The sequence below is a fragment of the Phocoena sinus genome, chromosome 19 (assembly GCF_008692025.1).
Source record: "Phocoena sinus isolate mPhoSin1 chromosome 19, mPhoSin1.pri, whole genome shotgun sequence".
NCBI classification, from domain to species: domain Eukaryota; kingdom Metazoa; phylum Chordata; class Mammalia; order Artiodactyla; family Phocoenidae; genus Phocoena; species Phocoena sinus.
Genome location: NC_045781.1, coordinates 47180334 through 47207363, shown reverse-complemented (window position 1 = coordinate 47207363; position 27030 = coordinate 47180334). Strand labels below are relative to the sequence as shown.

The 27030-nt window shown below is 42.9% G+C and overlaps 1 protein-coding gene across 2 annotated transcripts; it reads left to right on the top strand.

Annotated features, from left to right (window-relative positions):
• The first annotated feature begins 6763 nt into the window (after positions 1-6763).
• TMEM170A (transmembrane protein 170A) lies at positions 6764-25592 on the top strand. 2 transcript variants are annotated; one of them, XM_032614307.1, is made up of 3 exons: positions 6764-7060; positions 19824-19925; positions 22416-25592. In XM_032614307.1, the coding sequence occupies exons 1-3, from the start codon at positions 6928-6930 to the stop codon at positions 22544-22546; spliced, it is 366 nt and encodes a 121-aa protein (XP_032470198.1). In that variant the 5' UTR covers positions 6764-6927; the 3' UTR covers positions 22547-25592. The 2 variants fall into 2 exon arrangements, with proteins under 2 accessions (XP_032470198.1, XP_032470197.1); XM_032614306.1 differs by having other exon boundaries at positions 6773-7060; positions 19824-19994.
• Positions 25593-27030: the final 1438 nt, after the last annotated feature.

Below are 27030 nucleotides of genomic sequence, written 5' to 3'. Positions count from 1 at the left end.
GCCTACGCGTCCGGAGCCTGTGCTCCGCAACGGGAGAGGCCACAACAGTGAGAGGCCCGCGTCCGGCAAAAAAAAAAAAAATTTAAGTTTATAACTGTTATAAGAGATGAAGATTTAATATCTCCATCTCACCTCATCTTCTCTCCAAACTTTTATTATACTTTTAATTATATAATTGACCTACAGTACTGCATTAGTTCCAGGTGCACAACATAGTTACTTGATGTTTCTATATGTTACAAAATGATCACCACCATCCTGGCATTTGTCTGCAGACATGTCAAGGACCAGAATGATGAATGGTGGGCAGTTGGCTGGGACAGTGGGGCCACTGGGGATAAAAGCAGCCTGCTGGCCCTGCCTGGAAGGAACGCATTGTTAGGTGGAGGAGTCGGCTAGGAAGTCTCCAGCAATGTGGTATGTTCAGGCAAAGAAGGTTGAGCAAGAGGTTCATGGAGCCAGAGGTTAAGAACAGGGAGACACTGATCCCTGGTGGGGTTCAGGAAGGCATTTGGGGTGGGGCTTAGAGCCCAGCCTGATAGTAGCATCCCACAAGTTTCATTTGCCCCTGCTTGGGTCACCAATGACACAATTAACGGCCTTTGTTATGTGACTCATCCGTTCTCACCTGTCTCCCAAGGTTCCATGATAGCGATGACTGGCTCTTGGATGTGGCTCCCTGCATATGGGGCCCTCTGGGCAAGTCTCTGCATGAGCTACAGGGCGCAGCAGGTTCCGAGCAAGCCTCTAGGTGTACCCACATCAGGTTTCAGGACAAAGATAGGCAGTGCCAGTCCAGTGTTTCAATGAGTCAGTCCAGGGCTAAGCCCTGGGGACATAGTCACAGCCCTTGCTCTTGTGGGGAGTGCAGATGTTAAATAAATAGTCCTACAGATAAATATGCAACCGTAAGTGTCGCTTGTGCTCTGAGAATAAATAAGAATGGGTAGAGGGTGACCTACTTTAGTATGGAGAGTCAGGAAAACATTTTCAAAAAGGAAACGTTTGGTTTGAATAGATAGGGACTTCCCTGGTGGTCCAGTGGGTAAGACTCTGCGCTCCCATGCAGGGTGTCCAGGTTCAATCCCTGGTCGGGTAATTAGATCCCTCATGCATGCCACAATTAAAGATCCTGTGTGCCACAACTAAGACCCTGCACAGCCTAAATAAATAAATATTTTTAAAAATACGTAGGAGTTAATTGAGCATAGGATGAAGAGGCAGAGAGAGACTGAGGGATTGGTCTCTTTGGAATCAAGGTTCCTTGGCAAAAGAATCAGTCCTGGGAATCCAAGCTCATGGGATGGGAGAGGCCCCAGGACGTGGCTGAGTTTGTGTGTCTGTGGTAAAGAGTACTAGAAGTAGAACCGCTGGATCAAAGAGCATCCATGTTTTAAATATGGAATTGCCAAATTACTCTAAACATGGAGTACTGACTTATGTTCTCTGGAATGGTGTCAGGAAGGCCCTTGTCACCCTTTTCTATTGACCCCCTTCCCATCATCTGTACAGGGTAAATCATTTTCATTTTTACCTACCTGATGGAATATTATGCAGCAGTAAAATGAAATGAACTATCAAACCATGAAAAGACATTCAGGAGGGAACCTGAGTGAAAGAAGCCAACCTGAAGAAGCTACATTTAGTATGATTCCAACTATATGACATTCTGGAAAAGGCAAAACTATTCAGACAGTAAAAAGATTAGTGGTTGTGAGAAATGGAATATATCCTGCCATATCAGTAAACAAAGGATGTCACAGCCACCAGCGATTGCAACAAAGCTGGTGAGCCCTGAGGGAACTCAGGAAGGAAAGAATACCTGCCATCTAGCAGCCCTCAGACTGCAGCCACTCCCCATGGTGCACCCTGAGGAAACCCAGGATGTGAAAATACAGGATACTGGCCCCAGATAGCTGAGGTGCATATCAAAGGAATTATTTCAGTGAGCCCAGGCTCTTTCATCTTCCCATATATAGAAAAGCTCTAAATTCCTTAACTTGACATATCTGGTTTCCCAATTAACAGTAATCTTTTGATGTTCCCGACTACCTGCCCCTTGTTGCAAAACTCCTATGTATTCTAGCTCCACTCACCTCCTCGGAGCAGTTTCTCAGAGCTATCTGAAATGCTGTCTCCTGGGTTGCAGTCCTCATTTTGCCCCAAATAAAACTTAACTTGCAGCTCTCACATTGTGTAGTTTTTTTTTTTTTTTTTTTTTTGGTACGCGGGCCTCTCACTGTTGTGGCCTCTCCCGTTGCGGAGCACAGGCTCCGGACATGCAGGCCCAGCGGCCATGGCTCACGGGCCCAGCTGCTCCGTGGCACATGGGATCCTCCTGGACCGGGGCACGAACCTGCGTCCCCTGCATCGGCAGGCGGACTCTCAACCACTGCGCCACCAGGGAAGCCCTGTGCATTTTTTGTAAGTCAACAGTTGCCAGAGGTTGTGGGTGGAGGGGAGGGATAAATAGATGGAGCATAGAGGATTTTTAGGGCAGTGAAAATGCGCTCTATGGTGCTCTAATGATGGATATATGCCATGGATGACATGTACATATAATGATGGATATACATTTGTCCAAACCCATGGAATGTGCAACACCAGAACTGAACTCTAAGGTAAACTATGGACTTTGGCCGATTATGATGTGTCATTGTAGGTTCATCCTTGGTAACAAATGTACCATTCTGGCGGGAGATGTTAATGGAGGACGCTGTGAACTGTGTGAGTGCAGAAGGTATATGAGAAATCTCTGTAGTTGCCTCTCAATTTTGTTGTAAACCCAAAGCTTCTCTAAAAAATAAAGTTTTTAAAAAACAAAACAAAACTAGAGCAAAAGCCTTAGTAGCCTCAGGAGGGTATAGGAATGCTGCTGAAATGGGAGGAGTTGGCCAAGAACAGAGCCCACCACAGCCCGGACTTTGAATTTTCCCAGGGTGGCAAGCCCTTAGAGCCAGCTGAGTATTTTCTCTCTTGAGGTTAAATCTGGAGAACCTGGTTGACCATGCAAATCTGGTGCTGTCCTGATCCCAGTCTTCAGATCCTCCACATCTCCATTCATTCATTCAACACACATTATGGATTGAGCCCCAGCCAGTTGGGTTTTTTTTTACTTTTTTTTTTTTTTTTTTTTTTGTGGTACGTGGGCCTCTCACTGTTGTGGCCTCTCCTGTTGCAGAGCACAGGCTCTGGACGCGCAGGCCCAGCGGCCATGGCTCACGGGCCCAGCCGCTCCGCGGCATGTGGGATCTTCCTGGACCGGGGCACGAACCCGTGTCCCCTGTGTCGGCAGGCACTCTCAACCACTGCACCACCAGGAAAGCCCCAACCAGTTTTAAAGGGAAGGATCATGGGGATTAGGAATGTCTGCGTGCAGGGGTGTGAGTTGCAATTTTTAATGGCGTGATCAGTGTAGGTCTCATTGTGAAAGTGACACTTGAGCAAAGTCTTGAAGGAGGTAAAGCAGTTAATTTAGGGATAACTATGGGTAAATTGTACTGTAGAAAGAAATAGGTAATACAAAAATCCTAAGGAGGGAACATATCTGGAATATTGGAAGAACAGCAAGGGGCTACTGAGTCTGGTGTTGTAGGCCAAAGGAAGAATTCTAGGAGATGGGGAGAGAGGGGGTCAGATTATGTATGACCTTGCAGGCCTTGTGAGGACTTTGGCCTTTATTTGGAGTGAGATGAAGGGTGTCCAAAGCCACTTTTGTTCTATGGCCCTCCTTAGTTGAATAAATAAATATAATGTTATATATATGTGACATAATATATAATATTTATAATGTCATAGCTATTAAAAAAAATAGAACAAGTACCCAAAATATTTCATTATCATTTTACTGCCTTTGTTAATATCCTGAATTAGTATATTGTTAGTTTTGCAAGTTTTTGAACTGGATTTAAATTGAATCACAGTGTGGGCTTCTTTTTTCTGCAACTTAGATTTTCCCCTCAAGTTTACATTCCTGGGATTCATCATGTTGTTGCTTGCAGCTTTTCGTCATTTCTTTCCACTACTGGATAGTATTTTATTGAAAATAATACAATTTTATTTATCCATCTCAATGAATACTTGGCTTGTTTTCAGTTATGTACTGTTACGGTGCTACTAGGAACAATCTTGTCTGTATCTCCTCGTATGAATGCTATAGGATATTTACCTGGGAGTGAAATTGCCGGATCATGAACATCTTCATTCAACATTATTCCAGATGGTTATATCTTTTTACACCTCCAGAGTTCCAGCTACCGTGCAACCTCAGTAACAATTGGATTCTCAGACTTTTAAATTTTTGGCTGTTGGGTGGTTGACAAATGATACCTCATTGTGATTCATTTTGTGTTTCACTGATTAATGAGGTTAAGCATGTTTTCCTGGGTTTTTTGGCCATTTGTATTTCTCTTTGATGAAGTACCTCTTCAGGTCTTTTGTCTCTTCATCATTTGCTTATTGATTTTTAGGAGTGCTAAATGCTATTCCTATGTCAGTTATATGTATTGTAAATATCTTCTTCCAGTTTGTGGCTTGTGTTTATACTTTCTTTGTGGTAACTCTTGAATAATACAAGTTCTTAATTTAAAGTAATTAAATTTATCCATCCTTTCCTTTATGGTCTTCGCTTTTTGTATCTAGTTTAAGAACTCTTTCACCATCATGAGACATGAGGATATTCAACATTGCCGTCTAAAAGTTTTATAGTTCTGCATCTCACTATAAGTGAAACAAGGAGGGTGTGGATGTCTAAAAAACAAACAAAAACACCTAGTTTTTGTTTGCTTTATATTTGCTTCATAATTTTCTTGCAGGTTTGTGTCTTTGCTGGAGTTTGTATTGTTTTTCAGTGTTTTCCCATTGAGAGAAGAAACAGGTACCTTCTCCACCGTGTCCCTAAAATTTTGAGATTAACGATTTTGTCTATAGCTGAAATCAATTCCATTATTTTTCCTGAGGATACTCTTTCTTCTGTTCTAATCTGGTTAGGTGGCTGCTAAGACTTGCACAGAAGTCAATCTAACATTCCTGGTTAAATCCACCATTCCTTATACTGCCCATTTTTTCTTTCTTAGTCATCACTCTTTTACTTCGCTGGAGTACATACTCAGCTTCCTTAGAAAGGGCACATGTGGGACTTCCCTGGTGGTGCAGTGGATAAGACTCCACGCTCCCAATGCAGGAGGCCCGGGTTTGATCCCTGGTCAGGGAACTAGATCCCACATGCACACCGCAACTAAGAGTTCACATTGCCACAACTAAGGAGCCAGCAAGCTGCAACTAAGGAGCCCACCTGCTGCAACTAAGACTCAGCACAACCGAATAAATAAATAAATATATATATATTTTAAAAAAGGGCACATGAAACATACATTCTCTGAGTCCTGCAAGTCTAAATGGCTTTTCAGAAATTTCTCAATTCACAATCGGACTCAGGATAGAATTCTAAATTAAAAACAATGTTTCCTAATGTGATACATTATTGATGGTTATATAAGCTTAAAATAATTGGTTTTTCCACTTCTTATACAATCTGCTAGTCTGGGAAATGTACCAAAAGACAGCATTGTTAAATATTTCATGACTTTTTGAAATACTTACTATTTTTGTTTTAGAAAAGTTTCTTGGTTGATGCAAAATCCCAGTTGTAGGGTTAGAGAACTGGCATTAGAAAGCTTCCAAAACAAAGGCTTTCAAAAGGGAACTCTAATAAACAATGTTGCTAATGTTCTTGAATTAAAAGGAAATATTACATATTTTGTGCACGATGCTTTTTTTAAAAAAATAAATTTATTTATTTTTGGCTGTATTGGGTCTTCGTTGCTGCGTGGGGGGCTTTCTCTAGTTGTAGCGAGCGGGGGCTACTCCTGTGGTGCATGGACTTCTCATTAAGGTGGTTTCTCTTGTTGCAGAGCATGGGCTATAGGTGTGAGGGCTTCAGTAGTTGACACGCGGGCTTAGTAGTTGTGGCTCGCGGGCTCTAGAGTGCAGGCTCAGTAGTTGTGGCACACAGGCTTAGTTGCTCTGCAGCATGTGGGATCTTCCCGGACCAGGGCACGAACCCGTGTCTCCTGCATCGGCAGGCGGACTCTCAACAACTGCGCCACCAGGGAAGCCCCCACGATGCTTTTTAATTAATTATTTTTTAATTGAAATATAGTTGACCTACAATATTATGTCAGTTTCAGGTGTACTACATAGTTATTTGACATTTGCTTACGTTACAAAATGATCACCACTGTAAGTCTAGTAACCATCTGTCCCCAGTTATTACAATATTATTGACCATATTCCTTATGTCCTATACAATGTTTTTAAATTTAAAGTGAAGTTTTCCCCCAAAATCATTTCCTTCCAAATATTGAAGGTATTGCTGCATTGTCTTCCAGCTTCTTTCACCTGACTGCTGAACCATCTGATTCTCATTACCAGATGCATATGTATGTACGTATTTATCTTCCTACCTACTACCTACCTACCTACCTGTCTACTTGCATACCTACCGCTGTCTACCTATCTACCCACCCACCCACTCACCCACCCATCTCTTCCTCCCTATCTATACCTAATTTCCTTTACTTTCCTATAGGTGGCGCTGCAGAGGAGGGCAGAGCAGAGCGCGCCGCACTGTAGCAGGAGAGACTTCCCCAGTAGGGGGCGTAGGCCATAGGTGCTGGATCTCGGAAAGCCGTACGCAACGTCAGGGGCGGGAACAACTCTCGCCCCGCCCCTGCCATCTGAGGCGCCCTATGATTGGAGGGAGGAGCCATCACTTGGCAGTGCCGTTGGGGTGGAGGAAGAGGGCTTCGGCCGAAGGTGACGCTGAGGCGACGGAGGTGCGGAGAGCAGAGTGGGCCGTGAGTGAGGGTGAGCCACGGCAGCACTTCAGGCGCTCTCCCCCACCTCTCTGCGGTGAATGGCGGCGGGATGGAGCACGAGGGGAGCGGCGACAGCGGGGGATCGGCTGGGCTCCTGCAGCAGATCCTCAGCCTGAAGCTCGTGCCGCGCGTGGGCAACGGGACCTTGTGCCCTAACTCCACTTCTCTCTGCTCCTTCCCAGGTACCGGCCCCGCCCCGCGCCTGCGCACTGCGTGCCACTCCGCGGCCCCCCGGCTGCGCGGCGGCACCCCTAACGCAGCGAGCCGACTGGCATCCCGCCGTCCCGCCCGCTGGGGGCTGTTTTCCTCTTGGAAGAAGGTTCCCTCTCCCACGGCCGAGAGCTGGGGGCCTTAACCCCTCCCCTCGTCGCTTCCTTGCGGGCCCCTCGGGCCAGGCCACCCCGAGCCCGCGCTGGGGACCCGTCAGTGAAGGGAGCTCAGTCACCGCCCGAACTGATCTTGCTCTTAGGAGTTTCCAGACGCCCCAGGTTCAGACATGAACTCGGCAGAGCCCTGTAGGCGGCCGTCCCTTGTTTGGGGCACTGGAGGCGGTCATCCCCGCCCAGCCCCTTTCGTCCGCGCGGGCCTCTCGGCTTTCCCAGCTCGGACAGCGCATGGTCCCGGCCGGGCTGAGGGCCGTCAGTCAGAACTCACACACCCTTTGCTTCTAGCGTAGCCCAACCCCTTTACGCGGGGAGGTGGTCTGCCGATCGCTACCGCCCAAGTTCAAATCCACCCCCTCCACCAGCGTCTCTTTCTAGGAATCATTTTCTGAGACCTGTTGCCGAGCCTCCCACTCATGCGTTCGAGGTCTTTGATGCAGCTTCTGTCTGACTCTTACCCACACTGGCGATTCTGCTGGGCCTGAGAGCAGAGTTTTTAAAAATTAGAAATCGAGATAGAAAGCTGTCGTGCTCAGAAAACTGAGAGGAGGAGAAAGTACTTGGGAAGGCCGAAAATAAAGCCTTTGACGGGAGAGCACGGTTGTGTGTTGGCCCTTTAAAGGCAAGAAGGCTGAGATAGGGGTGATTGAAGGGTGAGGTTGGGCTCTCCCGCAAAGCTGGCAGATACTTTGACTCAGTAAACAATGAGAGAACCGGCCTGAGACCTGCAAAGGAAGGAGGGTTGGGTTACTGACTGCAGTTGTAAACAAGGCACCTGTGATTTCTCTTTCGCTGGGCAGCGACTGCCAGGCGCCATTCAGCAGACACCAGGGACTTGATATGTATTACCTTCCTAGTATTTTCCCGGACAGGTTTGTGAAATAGTTAATAAGATAACCGTGTTGGGGCAGATGCAGATGTTAGCTTGAAATCATGCCTAAAACGATAATCTGGCAAAAGGTATCAAAAGTTACTAAGATCACATTTGACAGTGACAACAGAAATATATGGCATTCTGGAGACACTGTCCAAAAAATGAAATGTTCATGCAGTCTGGAGGCAGTACTGAACTGGATCGGTCTGTTTTCATTGTTTCCTTACTTTCCCCACAATTCTTTATTTGGAAAATTTTCAAACCTACTGAAAAATTGAAATGATAGTATAACCAATATCTATATGCCCTTTACTTAGATTCATTATTAACATTTTGATTCTTTCGCTTCCTCTCTAAATATATATATGCATACACATAACGTTTTTACTTTCTGCGAGCCTTTTGAAAGGAAGTTACAGAAGTGACGATGCTTGACTCCTAATATTTCAGCACGTATCATTTAAAATGAAGACATTTTCTGCCACAACAAAAAAAAACACATCACACCCAAGAAATTAACATTGATAGAATATTATCTAATGTATTGGCCTTATTTAGATTTTCCCAATTTTCCCAGTTGTTCAAATAATGCCAATTTTAGCTTTTTTCCTTTATTTATTTATTTATTTTTAAATTTTGGTTGCGCCGGATCTTCATTGCAGTATGTGGGACTTCTTAGTTGCGGCATACAAACTCTTAGTTGCGGCATGCATGTGGGATCTAGTTCCCTGACCAGGGATCAAACCTGGGCCCTCTGCATTAAGAGCATGGAGTCTTACCCACTGGACCACCAGAGAAGTCCCTCCTTTGTTTTTTTAAAAATTCCAGGATCTAATCAAGGGTCCCACATTGCATTAAGTTGTCATGTCTCTTTAATCTTGTTGAATCTAGAACAGTTCCTCCATCCTTGTTTCAGTTTCTTGAGACAGACATTTTTTTTTTAAGTCCAGGCTAATTGTTTCATAGAATGTTCCATAATCTAAATTATCTCATTTTTTCTTCATGATTAGATTCAGATTAAATATTTTTGTTCAGAACGCTGCCTACACAGGTGATGTTGTCCACTTCCCAGGGCACCTCATCAGGAGACATTTAGTGTCAGTTTGTACCTTTATTGATAACACTAGGTTTAATCATTTGGTGAAGATGGTGTTTATCAGATCTGTCCACTGTAAGGGTACCTTAATCCTTTTGTAATAAATCATGTGAGGTGATAGTTTGAAACTGAATATTCTGTTCAATCTGTTTTGCTTTTAGTTGCCTTTTCCTTCTCTAAGAAAAGATTGAGATAAGTGGATTTGGAACAATAGTTTTAACATGTCACAGTAGAGAATCTGTAGCTAAGTGAATTGTTTTGCTTTCAGCAATTGTTCTGAAATATTCAACTGCAGTATGTATTTGAGTTTATGGGAACTTCTTTGAATATATAACTTGGGGGTGGTGATCACCGGGGATCATTCATTTAGCAGGTATACATTGGTCAAGTGCAGGCTCTGGGCTGGGGGTATAAACATGCATGAGATAAAGCCCTTGACCACAGCAAGCTGATCAGAATGGGATGGGTAAACACAGTGGGTAAACACACAACCTCCCTGCTGTATCTCTTCTTTAGCTGGAATGGACAGTAAGTACGTGAACTGTAATCCCTTTGGAGGCACCAAGGCCTGCTGACAGTGAATGTCGTTCACTGTCCTGATTCTGGAATTGTTTCTATTTTGGCCCCACAGAAAAGGTTCCTTGCATTTTATGCCAACTCGATATGGCAGAATCATTGCTCTGAAATAGTCTGTGGTTTATCACTGTCAGGAAGCTTTGAATTGATTGTTTTTTAAACCTGCATTTGCAATTTAGCTATTTAGGTTTCTGCCTAACCCTCCTTATTGCAAGTTGTTCAGATTTCTTTTGTTGTTGTTGTCATTTTTAACAAATCTGAGTGCTATGAAAGGCAGAATTTTTTTTTCCTGTATCAGGAATAACATTTACTTTCTGAAGGTATGAATTTCATTATACCTTCAGCGTCAAAGTGTATCTTCTGATAAACTAAAACCCACTAATGTTTTGGTTGTGCTGTTGCTGGAATCAAGAATAGGTCACACTTGGATCAGTCATTTACTCATTCAGTCAACAAGTATTTACTCCGTGTCTATTGTGTGTCTGTTGTTTTCTAGGCACCAAGTAAAGGTGTGTTAGTAAACAAAAGAACTTTCATTCTAAAGGGGAGAGAGAAAACAAAATTTAAAAGTATGGAAAAGACTAACATAACATTGTGAAGCAACTATACTCCAATAACTTTTTTTTTTTAAAGTATGGAAAGGAACAGATGGTGGTGAGTGTAAGACAGGGTAGGGGGATAGTAAGTGGCAGGTGTTGTGTGTCAAGTGGAATGCTGTTTTACTTAAGGTCACAAGGAAGCCCTCTATGATGGTGCCATTGGAGAAGAAATCTGAAGGGAATGAGGAACAAGCCACGCAGCTGTTGGGAGAAGAGCCTCGTGGGCGAGGGGCAGCAGGTTCAGAGGCCCTGGGACCAGAGCTTGTTAAGCAACATGAAGGAGGCCAGTGCAGTGGGTGGAACGGGGTGGGCAAGGCAGGGAGAGGAAGTGAGGTCATATCCCAGAAAGCCGTGTTAGAGGGTTTTGAGCAGAGGAAGGATGATCTGACTTACTTTTTTTTTTTTTAAGTATACAATTTAATGAATTTTTGCAGTTTGCAACCATCACAAAAAGCAACTTTAGAATATTTTCATCACCCCAACAAGAAACCTTGTTCCCATTAGCACTGACTTTCTGGCTTTGTGTCGAGAATAGGTGGAAGGCCAGATCAGGACAGATAAGATCTAGCCAGGCTAGGCCCAAGAGACCATTGGGATTGAGACAGGCCAGAGGGGCACACAGAAACAAGGGATGAGTGGGCAGCTAGGCAGTGGCCTCAGGAGAGAGGTGGCAGCCCACTGCTGGTAGTCCTGGTGGGTAAGTTAGCATTGTTTGGGGAGGAAGGGTGTCTAGGAAAACTCGCTGTTTTCCTTTTCTCTCACACTGCTGCTACACTCACAGCACTTCTGGAGCCGGATGTGTGGTTTTTTCCGTGCATCAAGCAATTCTGGGACACCAGTTGGGTGTCCTACAATTCAACTCAGTTCTGACACTGTCTACCTGGAGTTAGCATCCAATCCCACAGGTTAAAGGCTCAGTTCCACAAGCCTGCCCCAACCCCCAACTTCAGATGCCAGTCAGAAGTCCAGGTTGTCACATGTGCTTCTGACCAACTGAGCTTCCCGTGTCCTCCTCGTTCAGTTATTTTGCTAGAGCAGCTCATAGAATTCAGGAAAACAGTTTACTTATTAGGTTACTGGTATATTACCAAGGATATTAAAGGTTGGAAATGAACACCAGATAAAGAGGTACATAGGGTGAAGTCTGGAAGGGTCCCCGAGCACAGGCGCTTCTGTCCCTTTGGAGCTGGGGTGGGCCACCCTCCCAGCACATAGATGTTTTCACCAACCCAGAAGCTCTCTGAACTCTGTACTTTTGGAATTTTTATGGAGGCTTCATCACTTAGGCATGACCAATTAATAACTCCCTCTAGCCTCTGTCCCCTCTCCAGAGAATGGAGGGTGGTGCTGAAAGTTCCAAGCTTATAATCATGGCTTGGTCTTTCTGGTAACCATCCAGGAGCCCACCAAGAGTTGCCTCATGAGAACAAAAGACACCTGGAAATTCCAAGGGATTTAGGAGCTCTGTATCAGGAACCAGGGTCAAAGACTAAGTATTAGAACAAAAGATTTTCCTAGCACCATTATCTACAAGGGTTTTAGGAGCTCTGTGTCAGGAATCAGGAGTAGAGACCAGTATATATATATTAGTATTTCACAAGGGGACAGATGGATCCCCTGGCAGGCAGGTGGGGTTGGGTAAGAGAGGGGTCTCACAGTGGGCAGTGTGGACAGATGCAGGCTGATGGGCAGTTAGCATCTAGGCAGTCCAGCATCGAGTTGCAGGACTGAGTAGGACTGCAGTTCCCAGGACCGAGGCAGTTTACTTAGCACCCTGGCATCAGAGGCACTGGCTGTGCTCATACAGTTGTTTGACCTGGAACATAAGGCAGAGTGGGGCCAGCTGAAAGGATGGCTGGGTGCCAAGCCTCACGATTCCCACTTCCATTTCTGCTGGTTGGAGCCAGGTTGGTCTTGAGGCCTGGCTTGGAAACGAGGTGACTCAGCTGTGGAGGCTAGAGGGCCGGGGAGCCAGCCGTTACAAACCCCTTTTGTTGACACAGGACTCACCTAGAGGATTCTGAAATCTGTGTGGCTTTTCTCTTTAACTCAAATATCTGTCTGAAAAATATTCTTAAAGATACAAACACCCTGTGGGCAGGGATCTTTGTCTTTTTTAAAATTTTTGTTTTTGTTGTTCACTGATGTGCCCGGCATATGGAATGGTCTCAGTAAGTATTATATTTGCTGAATGAATGAACTCTCAGTGCTTGTATTAGTTTGCTATTGCTACTGAAACACTTTATGACAAATTTAGTGGCTTAACACAGCACAGATTTATCATCCTACGGTCCCGGAGGTCAGAAGTCCAAAATGGGTCAGCAGAGCTGCCTTCCTTCTGAAGGCTCTAGGGAGAATTTGTTTTCATGTCTTTTCCAGCTTCTAGAAGTCACCTGCATCCTTTGGCCTATGGCTCCTTCCTCTATCTTTAAAGCCAGCAGCATAGCATCTTCAAATCTCTCTGACTCTGACCCTCTTACAAGAACCCTTGATTACATTAGGCCCAACTGTAAAATCCAGGCTAACCCCCACCATCCCAAGATGCTTAATCTAATCACACCTGCACACTCCTTTTTGTTATGTAAGGTCACATTTTCATAGGCTCTGGGGTTGAGGATGTGGGCATCTTTGGGGCCTCTTCTGCCACCAGTGCTTCATCTGATTTCCCCTTATAATTTTTTTTTTTATGAAACCACCTCGATGACAGTTTCTCTTTTTTAAAATTTATTTATTTATTTATTTTTGGCTGTGTTGGGTCTTCGTTGCTACGTGCGGGCTTTCTCTAGTTGCGGCAAGGGGGGACTGCTTTTCATTGCGGTGCGTGGGCTTCTCATCGCGGTGGCTTCTCTTGTGCGCTCTAGGTGCATGGGCTCAGTAGTTGTGGCACACGGGCTTAGTTGCTCCGTGGCATGTGTGATCTTCCCAGACCAGGGCTGGAACCTGTGTCCCCTGCATTGGCAGGCAGATTCTTTTTTTTTGTTGTTGTTGTTGTTGTTGTACGCGGGCCTCTCACTGTTGTGGCCTCTGCCGTTGCGGAGCACAGGCTCCGGACGCGCAGGCTCAGCAGCCACGGCTCACGGGCCCAGCCGCTCCGCGGCATGTGGGATCTTCCCGGACCGGGGCACGAACCCGTGTCCCCTGCATCGGCAGGTGGACTCTCAACCACTGCGCCACTAGGGAAGTCGCTCTCCTTATAATCTTTTATTTCAGATTAATATCCTGATTTATTCTTCAGCATAGGGAACTGATGTGACTTTAGCTGCCAGAGTAAACAAAGCTGAAGATAATGCACTTTATTTGAAACAGTGAACAAGGAAATACTGTAAGATATGTAGACAAAGATTTTAGACTGTGTGTTGACCCAGGGGAATGAAAAGTACTATATGATAATCAATAAATAGCTATTAAATAGATGGCAAATTAAGGCGCAGTAGATTAAAGGGAAATCACTTAGTTTTTTTAAAATGTTTTATTAATTGAGGTTTGCCTTAGCTGTTACAGTCCTGTAATAAACCCATCCATCTGAAAAGTGTTTTATAAATTGTACTACTCATCTAATGTAATATAGCCTTTTTTTCCTACTTTGAGTGACTTAAGTGATGCGATATAACATATGTAGGCAGCGCGCTAGCTGATGGATGTAGCTCAGGGTTATAGGAAGGTGCATACTGCTTCTCCTTCTCAGAGACTCAGGGAGGAGCTGGCCTGCTGTGCCAGATCTTGTTTGCAAACAGATTCCTTTCAGCTTTCAGGAAAATCGAGATGTGAGTTGATAGCCCAGCAGGCCTCCTTGGGCAGGTGCTGTGCTCCAGAGAAGTGGGAACAAGTGAACGTTGATATCTGCTAGGGCTGCTAGAACAAAATACCACAGACTGAGCAGCTTAAACAACAGAAGTGTATTTTCTCACAGTTCTGGAGACTGGAAGTCCAAGATGAGGGTGCCGGCATGGTCAGGTTGTGGTGAGGGCCCTCTTGGGCCACCTTCTTGATATGTCCTCACATGATGGGGAGAGAAAGAGAACAAGAGAGAGAGAGACATCTCTCTTCCTCTTATAAGGCCACAGTCCTGTCAGATTAGGGCTGCCGCACATGAATCCAGTCCATAGCAGTTGAGTAGAACACCCGAGTGTCCAGACCTACATTTATTGAAGTTACCAACTTAGTGTGTCTCTGGCAGATCAAGGCCTCACCTACCAGTTCACTGCCCCGATGGTTCTGTGGCAGCCAGTAAGAAGCCAAGCTCCAGCAGTGCCTTGAGTTGCTGCGGAAAGCAGTGCTTGTCTCTTAAATTTGGGGCGCTCCAGCAGAAGCCCCGTGACGGCAAGGCCCAGGAGTGGTCTCATGTCATTGGTGGCAGACAGCAGCCAGGACGGCAGCTGCTCTGGGGTCTTGGAGGCAGGTTTGTATCCCGTTTGTCCACCCCTGGGTAGTTCTTATAGAGTTCTGTGCACACTGGGTGGTGTAATGGAGTTCAGAGTCTCTTAAGTGATTTGGGGAGGAGCTGGGAAGGACTGTGGGATTGAAGACGGGGTTACTGCTTTAGCAGGGAACTGCATGACGCTGTCCTGTGGCTTGGGGATGAGCTGGCAGTGGGTGGTACACAAGGGGGCCTTGGGCGGGGGAGGCCAGGGTTCAACAGCAGCGGCCCAGGCAGGAGGGATTTATCAGGGAGGGGCAGTACCTGAACACCAGACTCTGCAACCTCTGGAGCTGCTGCCAAGAAGAGAGGGCAAGTCTCCTGGGCCATGGAAGCAAGAAGGGCTGGTGCCAGAGGCTAGAAAGGAGCTTGCAGTGGTATCTGGTAGAGTAAGTCCCCTACGTAAGAACGAGTTCCGTTCCGAGAGCACGTTCTTCTTAAGTCTAATTTGTTCATAAGTCCAACAAAGTTAGCCTAGGTACCCAACTAACACAATTGGTTATGTAGTACCGTACTGTAATAGTTTTATAATAATTTTCACACAAATAATACATAAAAAACAAACACAAAAAATAAAGACAACATTTCTAATCTTACAGTACAGTACCTTGAAAAGTACAGTAGTCCAGTACAACAGCTGGCATCCAGGGGCTGGCATCGAGGGAACAGGCAAGAAGAGTTACTGACTGCAGGAGGGAGAGGAGGTGGGAGATGGTAGAGCTGAAGGATCGTCAGCAACAGGAGACGGAGGGCAAGCTGCAGTTTCACTCACGCCTGACGTTGATGGAATGCATGTTCGCATCTTTGAAAGTTCGCAACTTGAAGGTTCTTGTGTAGGGGACTAACTGTACAGGTTTGTTCCTGAAGACGATGGGGACCCAAACCCTGAGGACTGAGAGCCCCGCCCACAATTTCTGATAGATGCTATTGACTGGGAAGGGCTTTTTTGTTTGTGTGTGTGATTTTTTTTGGTGGAGGAAGAGCAGTAGTTAGTATACATATATTTTTTTACATGTTATACATATATGTTTATGTTATATATATTTAAGCTTGGGACATTACTGTTTAATCACTTTATACTCCACATTGCATGATTTAGACTTGGTTTAACAATTTGCCAAACACCATCAAACAAAATAGACAAGTTTTGACAGTATTGTAAAATTATTCTGAAGGTGTATCTTGTTCAGCAGAAAGGAAAAGAAAACTTATACCAGTGGTTTGAAACCTTTTGTAGCTATCTGATAATTTGTCACCAGAATGGAAGTACAAAAACATCCTCAGTCGTTTGTTATTTTTAATAAGCATTGAGCCCTAGATGAGGTGTCCCTGATTTTTTTATTGAGAGCATTCCATCCAAAACAAGAGCGAGGGACTTCCCTGGTGGCCTAGCAGTTAAGACTGCGCTCCCAATGCAGGGGGCCTGGGTTCGATCCCTGGTCAGGGAACTAGATCCCACATACTGCAACTAAGAGTTTGCATGCCGCAACTAAAGATCCCGCATGCCGCAACAAAAATCCCTCATGCTGCAACTAAGACCTGGAGCAGCCAAATAAATAAATATTAAAAAGAAAAAAAAGGGACTTCCCTGGTGGCACAGTGGTTGAGAATCCGCCTGCCAATGCAGGGGACACAGGTTCGAGCCCTGGTCAGGGAAGATCCCACATGCCGCAGAGCAACTAAGCCCATGCGCCACAACTACTGAGCCTGCGCTCTAGAGCCCAGGAGCCACAACTACTCTAGCCACATGCCTAGAGCCCTTGCTCCGCAGCAAGAGAAGCCACTGCGATGAGAAGGCCGCGCACCGCAACAAAGAGTAGCCCCACTCACCACAACTAAAGAAAGCCCGTGTGCAGCAACAAAGACCCAACGCAGCCAAAAAAATTAATTAATTAATTTTAAAAAACCAACAACAACCAGGAGCGAGACATCCTAATTTTGGTATATGTATAATATGGTATTAACCGAAACTTTGACTTAATATGTGCAGAGAATTAGTGCAGTCATCAGTGAGAGTGTGGAGGGTGCCCGGTGGGGATTTGGCCCCCCATCTAATCACCCCTGGCTCCCTAACTCCTCCTCCCCCTGCTCCCAACAAGAGTAAAAATAAAAAGAAATTGATTTGGGAAAAACCACACACTACAGTGTGCTTACAACTCAAATGCAACTTCAAGAAAAGCCCCTGGCCCTCCCCTTTGCCACTCTCCCTTCTCCCCCAGCTCACTGATGCTCCTCACTGGTCGCTCTCCCCCCCCCACCCCCCGTTTTTTGGCTGTGCCCCATGGCATGTGGGATCTTAGTTCCCTGACCAGGGATTGATCGTGCACCCCCTGCATCGGGAACGAGGAGTCTTATTCACTGCACCACCAGAGAATTCCCAAGCTTTAAAAAAATTTTTTTTTAATTTTATTATTTATTTTTGGCCGCATTGGGTCTTTGTTGCTGTGCGCGGGCTTTTTCTAGTCACGGCGAACAGGGCTACTCTTCATTGTGGTGTTCAGCTTCTCTCTCACTGCGGTGGCTTCTCTTGTTGAGGAGCACGGGCTCTAGGCACGAGGGCTTCAGTAGTTGTGGCACACAGGCTCAGTAGTTGTGGCTCGCGGGCTTAGTTGCTCCGCGGGATGTGGGATCTTCCCGGACCAGGGTTCAAACCCGTGTCCCCTGCATTGGCAGGCAGATTCTTAACCACTGCGCCACCAGGGAAGCCCCCGCTTTGTTTGTTTTATCAAAGTAAAAAGTGAATGGTCATAAACCCTATTCCCCAGAAATGACAGTTTTCTATATCTTAATATATGTAAGAGGTGGCACAGAGGATGAGGGCATTGCTTCCAGCATGGGTCAACCCAGCCTATCCTATTCCCCAGAAATAACAATTTTCTATATCTTAATAAATATAAGAGGTGCACAGAGGATGAGGGCATTGCTTCCAGCATGGGTCAACCTGGGCTCTGCCTCGTGCTGCAGTGTGGGCTCCAGCAAGTTTCCTCACCTCCCTCTGCTTCTGTTTCCTCAACCAAGAGTCAGAGATATTAATATGTGCTTCATAGAGCTACTTTGAGAATTACGTGAGTTAATATTTGTCAAGCACTTAAAACGGTGCCTGTGTATGTTATAAATATTTATTAAATAAACATACGTCCAGACTCTTCTGAGTAGACAGAAGCATTTACACGCATTTGTTTCTTTTGTTTTTTGTTTTCACAAAAACAGGATCTTATTCTGCATATTATTCTGGAGCTTAAGCTTTTTTACTTCGCACTGTGGGTTCGCGCTTACCCCCTCAGTATGTAAAGAGCTGCTCCTATTTTTGTTGATTGTGTAACGTTTCATTATGCGGATGCACCATAACAGGTTTCACAAGTCCTCCATCGACAGACATGCAGTTGGTGTCTAGTTTTTGCCAGTACAGACAGGGCTGCCAGGAACCTCGTGACCTTGTCCTTGCCCTTGTGTATTCCTGGAAGTAAAATCACTGTGGCAAAGGGTATGCACAGTTGACTGTTTTGGAGACACACTTCCAGTTTACCCTCCAGAGATGGCTTTCTAGTTTGTGTTCCTACTGGGAGTGTAAGGTGCCACCTGTGAAGTACTGTGCTGACAACCCTTTACTGCTCAAAAAACCTTTGATGGTACCTTGTAGGGCTTACATGTTGAAGTCCTTAGTTTGGCCTTCAAAGCCCCCCGTAATGTGACCCCACCTATCTTTGCATCCTAACTACTGTTACTCTTATAAACCCTTTGCTTCAGGCAGGTCAGCGGTTTTTAACCAGGGTAATTATGCCCACAGGGGACGTGTGACAATGTCAGGATATTGTGGTTGCCACAACGGGAGAGAGCGCTACCAGCATCCAGAGGGTAGAGGCCAGGGGTGTTGCTCCACATCCTACAGCCGACAGCCTCCCACAACAAAGAGTTAAATGGTCCAGACGTCAATAGTGCTGTGGTGCAGAAACCCCAGTTGAGCTGTTGACTGATCTTTAAAATTGCCTGGTATTTACCTGCCTCAAGTGCAGGGATGGACAACAGATTTCATCTAGTGTGACACCTTCATTATATCCATATATGGGTAAAGAGCTCTCTTGAGAATTCTGAAGCCATGCCTGGGCCCACTGGGGGAAAATGTTATGTCTGCTAAATCGTAAAGTCATGAGGGCAGGATGGTATCTCCTCCTGTTTTTGTATTTTCCAAGATATCGCATGCATAGGTTTGTATACATAGTTGTTGGACAAATATCTTAATGTTTCCTGAGTTACTGTCATCCTAAGAGGGATAGAGGTTCTCTGAAGGAACCAGCTCCTCTTCTAACCTGCCCTCTCACTTGCCATTTGTCTTTAAGCGAAACATTTACATATTCTGGTATTTATTTCATGTCTTAAAGAGCTTTGATACCCTAATAGGAGGTGAGGGGTTGATATTTACTGCATTGTCTTGAAAATGATTGTTGAATGAATGTAATTGTATATAGAGCTTTTCCATTTGAGATGACTGAATAATCAAGAAGGCAGGGACGGTCATCAGGCATTGACTGCATAGCACCCAGTCAGTGGTACTTACATTTGTCCTTATGGGAGGGAAATCATTTAAGTGAATTTTCAAATCTGGGTGAACCTTTTCTTCAGTGTTTGGGAGTACAGGTAGCTTGTCAGGGGTTGGCCAACCTTTTCTGTAAAGGGCCAGATTGTAAATATTTTAGGCTTTGCAGGTCATATGGTCTCTGTCACTGTTTCAGCCCTGCTCTTGTAGCTTGAAAACAGCCATAGGCAAGACTTAAATGAATGGGCATGGCTGTGTTCCAGTAAGAGTTTATGTACACAGACAGGAGGTGGCCATAGTTTACTTATCCCTCGCAAACCATCAATGTTTGGATATTTGACTGATGAACCCCCATTGCAACTGAATGGTTTTGTAAAGGAAATAGCTGGGCATAGTGACTACCCCTTTGTAATGATTGCACTGGGAAAGGCAGTGATGTACGACCTTTCTTTGCTTTCCCTTGTAGAGATGTGGTATGGTGTGTTCCTGTGGGCACTGGTGTCCTCTCTCTTCTTTCATGTCCCTGCTGGATTACTGGCTCTCTTCACCCTCAGACATCACAAATATGGTAGGTTCATGTCTGTAAGCATCCTGTTGATGGGCATCGTGGGACCAATTACTGCTGGAATCTTGACAAGTATGTTAGACATTAAAATACAGTCAAAATGTTTCATTTGACTAGTTAGTTAATTTTAGGAACCAGTTTAGAAGCATGTCTCAATGAGATGAAGAAGAAAGAGTGATCTTTAACCACAGATCCTGTTTTTTTTCTCACCCCAGTCCCCCCTTATTTGGCTAACATCTTTGACTTACTGAGCCAGATTTTGTCTCGCTGGCTTCAGGGAAGTCATGTTAAGCTTTGTGAGATAGATCTTGTGAAATAGGTCACTAGCAAAAGAAGATATTTGTCTTTTTGGAAGCTGCTGCTCCTTTCTCTTCAGCTGTCACTTCACTGATTTGTGACCTTGCAAGCTGGTTAACAGAGCACTTCCACTCATCCAGGTGTAGTTATTTTAAGGATGGAAGAATAATTCTAATGACAAGAATTATTGTTTAGAAAAGTACCTGGTTGTTTTTTCCTCTCAGGACTTTCTGAATAAGAATTGGAGTAACATTCATAATTATAAATTATTTTTACCTGTCTGGTGTTTTTTTGGGGGGAAGGGTGGCTTTTGCTCATGTCAAGGGGATGAGAAGAAGTTTAAATCATTTTTAAGCTCATAATGAAATATAAATAATATGTATATTCTATATAAATTAAAAATTATAAGAAAGCAAAATTAAAAATCCTCCATTACTGCATTCCTAAGTGGTATCACAGTTTGCATTTTGGTATATGCTTTCAGACTTTTTTGTAGGTATACATGTAAACATAAATTTTTTTCACTGTGAATTTAAACCTTGAGCTTCAAGCAGAATTCTCCCTCTCTTTGACTTGAGGGATTTTTTGGGGACAGGGTGGCCTAGTTTCTCTGTGTTCCACAGATGATGAAACCTTTGTGATAACACGGGGGAGGAGGCCAGTTTTCTCCTGTTTGCATTAAGGAGTTTCCATAACGGGCCTTAAAAAATATTTTTAACTGTATCACCTACTGCTATCTTTAGAGACCCTCTGCGCCAGTTTCCTTGCTGGATTACTGGCCCCCAGGACCTGTTTCAGATTTCTCTTCAGTAAAATAGGGATGCTGTGTGATGACTAAATGAAAAAATGTGAATATAAAATACTTAACCAGAATATCTACCATAAAGTAATTGTGCAGTAAATGTCGTGTTCATGTCCTTCTTCGACTCTAGTGCATACAATCTGTTCCCTTCCCATTTTGCTGCTCCTTCTGGTTTGCTTTTTCCTGTCTTCCCTTAATCATCCAAATCCCACTTTGGGACCCAGTTCAACTTCTTTAAGCTTCTTCTGACTCAACCTACTTTTTTTGGAGACAAATTACAAAGAGGCCCAATGGAACATGTGCCTTTCAGATGTTAGGAGCACAGTGTTTGTGCATTGCCTCTGGCGGTGGGCATTTCAAAGTCACAAATGTTCCTGGCAACCAACACAGATATTGACTAGTATTGTTCTTTCTTCTCCTTAAAATATGTCAGTATAACGTCACATCACATTTGTAAAAGGTGTAGACACTTGATTGAAACACTATATTTCATCTTGCATTATTCAAAATCTACTTCATGTTTGTGTTTCTGTCTTGTGTCTCCAGCTAGCTTCTGTGACCAAGGAGAATTCTGTTTGGAGCATTTTGAGGTGGGGCGGGGGGCGGCAGGGCTGTCATCTGAGATGTTTGGATCTGTTATTTTCAAACTATTGAAATCTTGACTTTCTTTGTACAATGCTGAGTCCCTGTGAGCAAATCAGGGTACCTGAGTAGAGAGAGAGATGTTTGCTTTGTTTTGTTTACTCAATTTCTAGGAAGTTACAGTGACTAACATAATAAAAAAGATTAATGATTTGGGTAACAGAAAGGACTCCCCAAGTATCCCTCACCTCTTGCCCTTTGAATGAATAGCAACTTGATAGGCTTAGGGTCCCCCTCTTTTCCTTTTCCCACCCCTTTCTCCATCCATTTCTTGAGGGGAGCTCTGAGTATAGTACACAGTAGAGTGGGGTTTCCCTGTGGCTGCTCCTGAAATATTTCTTGCTCAGTCCCACAGGGAAGATTCTTTGTCATTTATTGCCAAGAGTTTGTTAGGTACCTGTTAAATGCATGCGGAATAAGAGATGTTTTTGAGTTTGTAATCAGGTTATGTGGAAATCACCGTCTTTGTGATTTCAGCTATGACTTCCAGGTGGTTTTATTCAGTAAATCTAAGAGACTCAGTTTAAAGGAGTCACTTTTCAACACCTAAAAACACTTGTCAGTGATTTGCAAACCATATAAGGAATACTTAAAACCTAGTCAGCAAAAAGAATAGACAAAACAAAACATTTCTGTAATGTCTAAATTTTAATGTAAAAAATTTAGAACATTCTACTGGTAGAATTTTAAGTGCTGTATTTTCCTGGTTATATTAACCTTTTTTAAAAAAATATTCTTGAATTTTTGAACAGGTGCAGCAATTGCTGGAGTGTACCGAGCAGCAGGAAAGGAAATGATTCCATTTGAAGCCCTCACCTTGGGCACTGGACAGACATTTTGTGTAGTGGTGGTCTCCTTTTTACGGATTTTAGCTACTCTATAGCACATACCCTTGTGCTATGATGGTGAACCTAAGTTTCATAGAATCCTCAAAAAGAATACAGTATGGAATGTGTTTTCTTAGTTCTTCAAACGGGAAGCAACTTGGATGAAAAGGTATATGAAGAACAACATTTCAGTCCTTTCTTCAATTTGAAGCTCCAGGAATTAAAGATCTTTTTGGACTCATTGTTCTCAACCAAAACAAATCAACTTTCTTTTCTTTCTTTCTTTTTTTTACATATTTAATTCAGGCAGTTTTACGGGTGTACCTTTACGCAAGCCAGGTCAGCAGTGCTTCTGGGTTGGCATCCTTCACACTGAAATTTATAATGTTCTGTGAGAAAATGCAACGTTGCATATTTCAGAGAAATTATGGATCATATTAGTTTATTTCTGAGCAGAATATACTGTACTAAAATCTAACTTGATCTAATCTTGATTAAAATTTGGCAAACTCATCTCTTGCTACATCTTCATGACAGTAAGTGCCAAGTAGGTTTTGGTTGAATGTCGTGTTGAGAACAAATTTGGTGAAATCTGTTGCACACAAAAAAATCTATAACTCAAGTAGTGGCTTCGATTCCTTTGTTTAAAGAAAAAGGAGCTAACTACTGAATGATGTGACATTTTTATGGATAACTATCTTGACCTCTGATTATTTAATATATTTTAAGAGATGTGAATTTGTTTTTTGGTACATTTTATCAAAATAAGCTAGATAATTGAGACTTTTTCCCCTAAAGCTCCTGTACCACCTCTTCCTATTACTTTTATTCTATTGTTTTTATTTAGTTTAATTGGAAACATACTCTATTAAAGAGTTGGGAGTTGAAAATTTTCACCCAGATTGTTTAGGACACTCTTTGAACATTGAGGCACACGCACAAAAAGATACTTTAAGCGTTCTGTTACTGTTTTTCTTAGTGACTTTGGTTTACTCATGGCTCTTGAAAAATTGTATAAGTGCAGCTTAAACTAGAGTTAGTGGTTATGGATTTCCTAGTCTTAATGTGGTTACCTAGTGGTGGGTCTTCAGCTCACTTTCACAGTATTGGGTATCACTCCCAGAAAGTGCCTAAAGTTTAATTTTCAGATATGCCTTCCACTGTGCCCTTTACATTTTCCTTCAAGAGAATTTATATCCTTAAAGAGAATTAAATATCAGAGTTTTTTAAAACCCAATTTTAGCTATTTTAATTTTTCTTCTAATGCCTAACTTACTTTTTCATTTAAAGGCCTGAAAACTGTAACCTTCAAAAGAAAAAGGATTGCAAAAATTATCTAACTTTATCCTTACCACCTAAACTGTTCTGTATGAAATGCAATCGATGTTATCTGTTTTCAAAATAGTTTCTGGTAATTAAATCTGACATTTTTAAAGGAAAGTTTTCATTGTGAGTGTAAGGCTAACTGCCCATGAGGTCGTGTGCAATTCTATTTGATTTAAAGCAATATGCACTCTGGCTTCTGATTAAAAACAGCCAGGAGGACCAATTTACCAGGGATAGTCAAAGGGAAAAATTACAAAGGATCACAAAAAGTAACTGGACATTTTCTTTTAACTAATCGGCCATTAGACCACTTATCAAAATTATAGTGTTATATACACATAGACTAGGTGGAAAATTACAGGAGTTGGAATGTAGGCAAATGTCTTTACAAATTCCCCAACAAGATTACTCTCCAATGCTCAAATCTTTCTTTCAAGCAAATTTTTAAGTCTTTAGTTGAAGACTCCATTTTTCAGTTCAGTGAGCTGGATTTGGAAAAGTAGCCCTTCAGTTTAAGAAATTTGTTGTAGGAAATGATTTTAATTATCTCTATTGAAGGATGCCTCTTGGCATTCTCACCTAAAACATTCCTTTGGATAGAATTTCACAAATTGAACATGGGCCAGTGGTCAGTGGGCTCCTCCCCCTAAATGCTAATTTTTGAACATACTGATCCATGATTTATTTGGTTTATTTTTCTTTTAGAGTCAAGACACAAAAATTAATGCATTTTGAAAGTTGTGTTTGTTTTCATCTGTTTCTTGTTTTATTATCCACTCTTTTTAAAAACTTCAAATATAAAAGGTATCTTCAAATTATTGAATGTTTCATTCATCCCAGTATGTGAACATTCTCCTGTGAATAAGTGTATATAGACTTTATATAGCTTGAGCTTTGTGGCTTGAAATGTTTTCAGGGAGAAACTATTTGAATGATAAGGAATGTCTATTCCTCCTTAGAGTTTATTTTTCTTTTTAATTTCTCATCTCAAATACACAATTAGTTGGGGGTGGTTGCCCAGATGAAAAAATATTGGCATTTGTGTTGAACATTTTAATCTTATCACATGTAGCTTCTGAGAAGTTTTGCCAACTACTGACTTTCCTAGAGACATGTGCAACCACCCCTCCCTTAGCTGTGCATCCACTTTTCCTTTTTTTTATGAGTGGGAAGGAGGCAGCCCCAACCATAAAAAGCTGATTTCTGGATTCTTTAATATTGAGGTTTTAGGGTAAAGGCGTTTCATGTAAACTTAAATCCATATACAAATGAGTAATGAATATTCCAAGATAAAGATGTCTCTTTGTGCTGTTAACTCATTTTTTTTTTCAGCAAAACATTACCTAGGAAATGTCTAAGCTAGGTGAGAAAAAGTTCATGCAAATAATTATCTTTAAGCCCTTATGTTTTCTAAGTCTTTAAATTGTATGTTAGCTTTTGATTCCAAAAGCTGCTCTGGTTTGAATTAAGTTCTTATTACAACTGCAGTGCATACCAACCTTCCCTAGGAGACCATTTCCTGGAATGTGAAGTCCTGGTGCCATTAGCTATCCACATGCAGAAGGTTCTGTGTACGTGCATTTCTTTTTTGTGCACTCTGTCAGGCTGGTTGTGGCTAAAATGAGCTCAGCTTTTTGTATTAGATTATTTCACCAAATGCTACAGTCAAAATGATCTAATCTTTGTACCATAGAAAATTATTTAAATTTTATTTTTCTACTGACATTTCTAATTCTGGTATATATGTTTATCAATAAAGAGTTACTTTTAATTCTGTGAACTAGAACTGTTATTTCTTTTTCAGTGGCCAATGAGTTTAATCTTTTGTAATAAGGTTTTCCAACTTAATTTTTTTTTTAGTACTTAACATATATGCTTAACTGTATTTCTTTTATGTTCAACTCACTAGTTTATGGTAAAATTTTTGTCCAAAGATCTGATTAAACTGTACTTACATGTGAACTTGAGTCTTATTAACTCTACTTTGTGAGCTATATATTACCATCAAGAAGCTTTTGTATGATTACACACTGGGATGGCTGAAAGCTGATATAGTTTGTGAAAAACATGTATTATTTCAGTAGTAAGTCCACATGAAGAGAGGCTTCGAGATTGGTTTAGTATTCTGTGACATCATAAATCTTTTTCTGCTTTGCCATTTTCAGTAAATTGGATTGTCTGATTTGGGTAGCTTACCCCCTGTTCACAAGATAACTGCTGCAGTTCCAGGCATTGCAGACAGACATACAATGTCTGGTAGGAAACTACCCATCCATTCTCTCTCTAATTTTTTTTTAAATTGAGGTGTAACATACAGTAAGGTGCACAAATCTTAAATGTATAGCTTGATGAATTTTTATGTATTTATACACTTAATGCGAAGTGGTAGCACTTCGATCAAGATACAGGTTTCTAGTACCCCTGAAGGATACATGCAGAGTTCAGCCAGAAGCCCCCAAGATACGTATCCAGGACCAAACAGAGGAGGACCTTTTCTAAAAAGGTGATAACCCAAGACAGTGGAAAGAGACTATGGTGGGGGCTTCCCTGGTGGCGCAGTGGTTGAGAGTCTGCCTGCCAATGCAGGGGACATGGGTTCAAGCCCTGGTCTGGGAAGATCCCACGTGCCACGGAGCAGCTGGGCCCGTGAGCTACAAATACTGAGCTCTGCGCGTATGGAGCCTGTGCTCTGCAGCAAGAGAGGCCGCGACAGTGAGAGGCCCGCGCACCGCGATGAAGAGTGGCCCCCGCTTGCCACAACTAGAGAAAGCCCTCGCACAGAAACGAAGACCCAACACAGCCAAAAATAAATAAATGAATAAATAAATTTAAAAAAAAAAAAAAAAAAAAACATGTAGGTTTTAAAAAAAAAAAAAAAAAAAAAAAGAGACTATGGTGGATGAGGGGCTAAAGATGCTGAGTTTGGCAGGAAGGACCCCATAAATTATTACCAAGACAACATGGTAATAGTGAACCAGGAAACTTGTAGGGAGTTGGGATTTGTACTGTGGCCAGCTGGAGAGATTTGTCTAAAGGCATTGCTCAGTTCCAGCCTATTTCTATTGATATTTTGTGGGATTATGTGCCCAGTGTTGCCAGATTCTCCAGTTTTTCAAAGGAAATTGGAAATTAGCTTATTTGAAATCTCTTAATTTTTAAGTGCTGGTATATTGGGAGTTCCCCAAACCAACAAACAATTCTTGGACACCAGCAG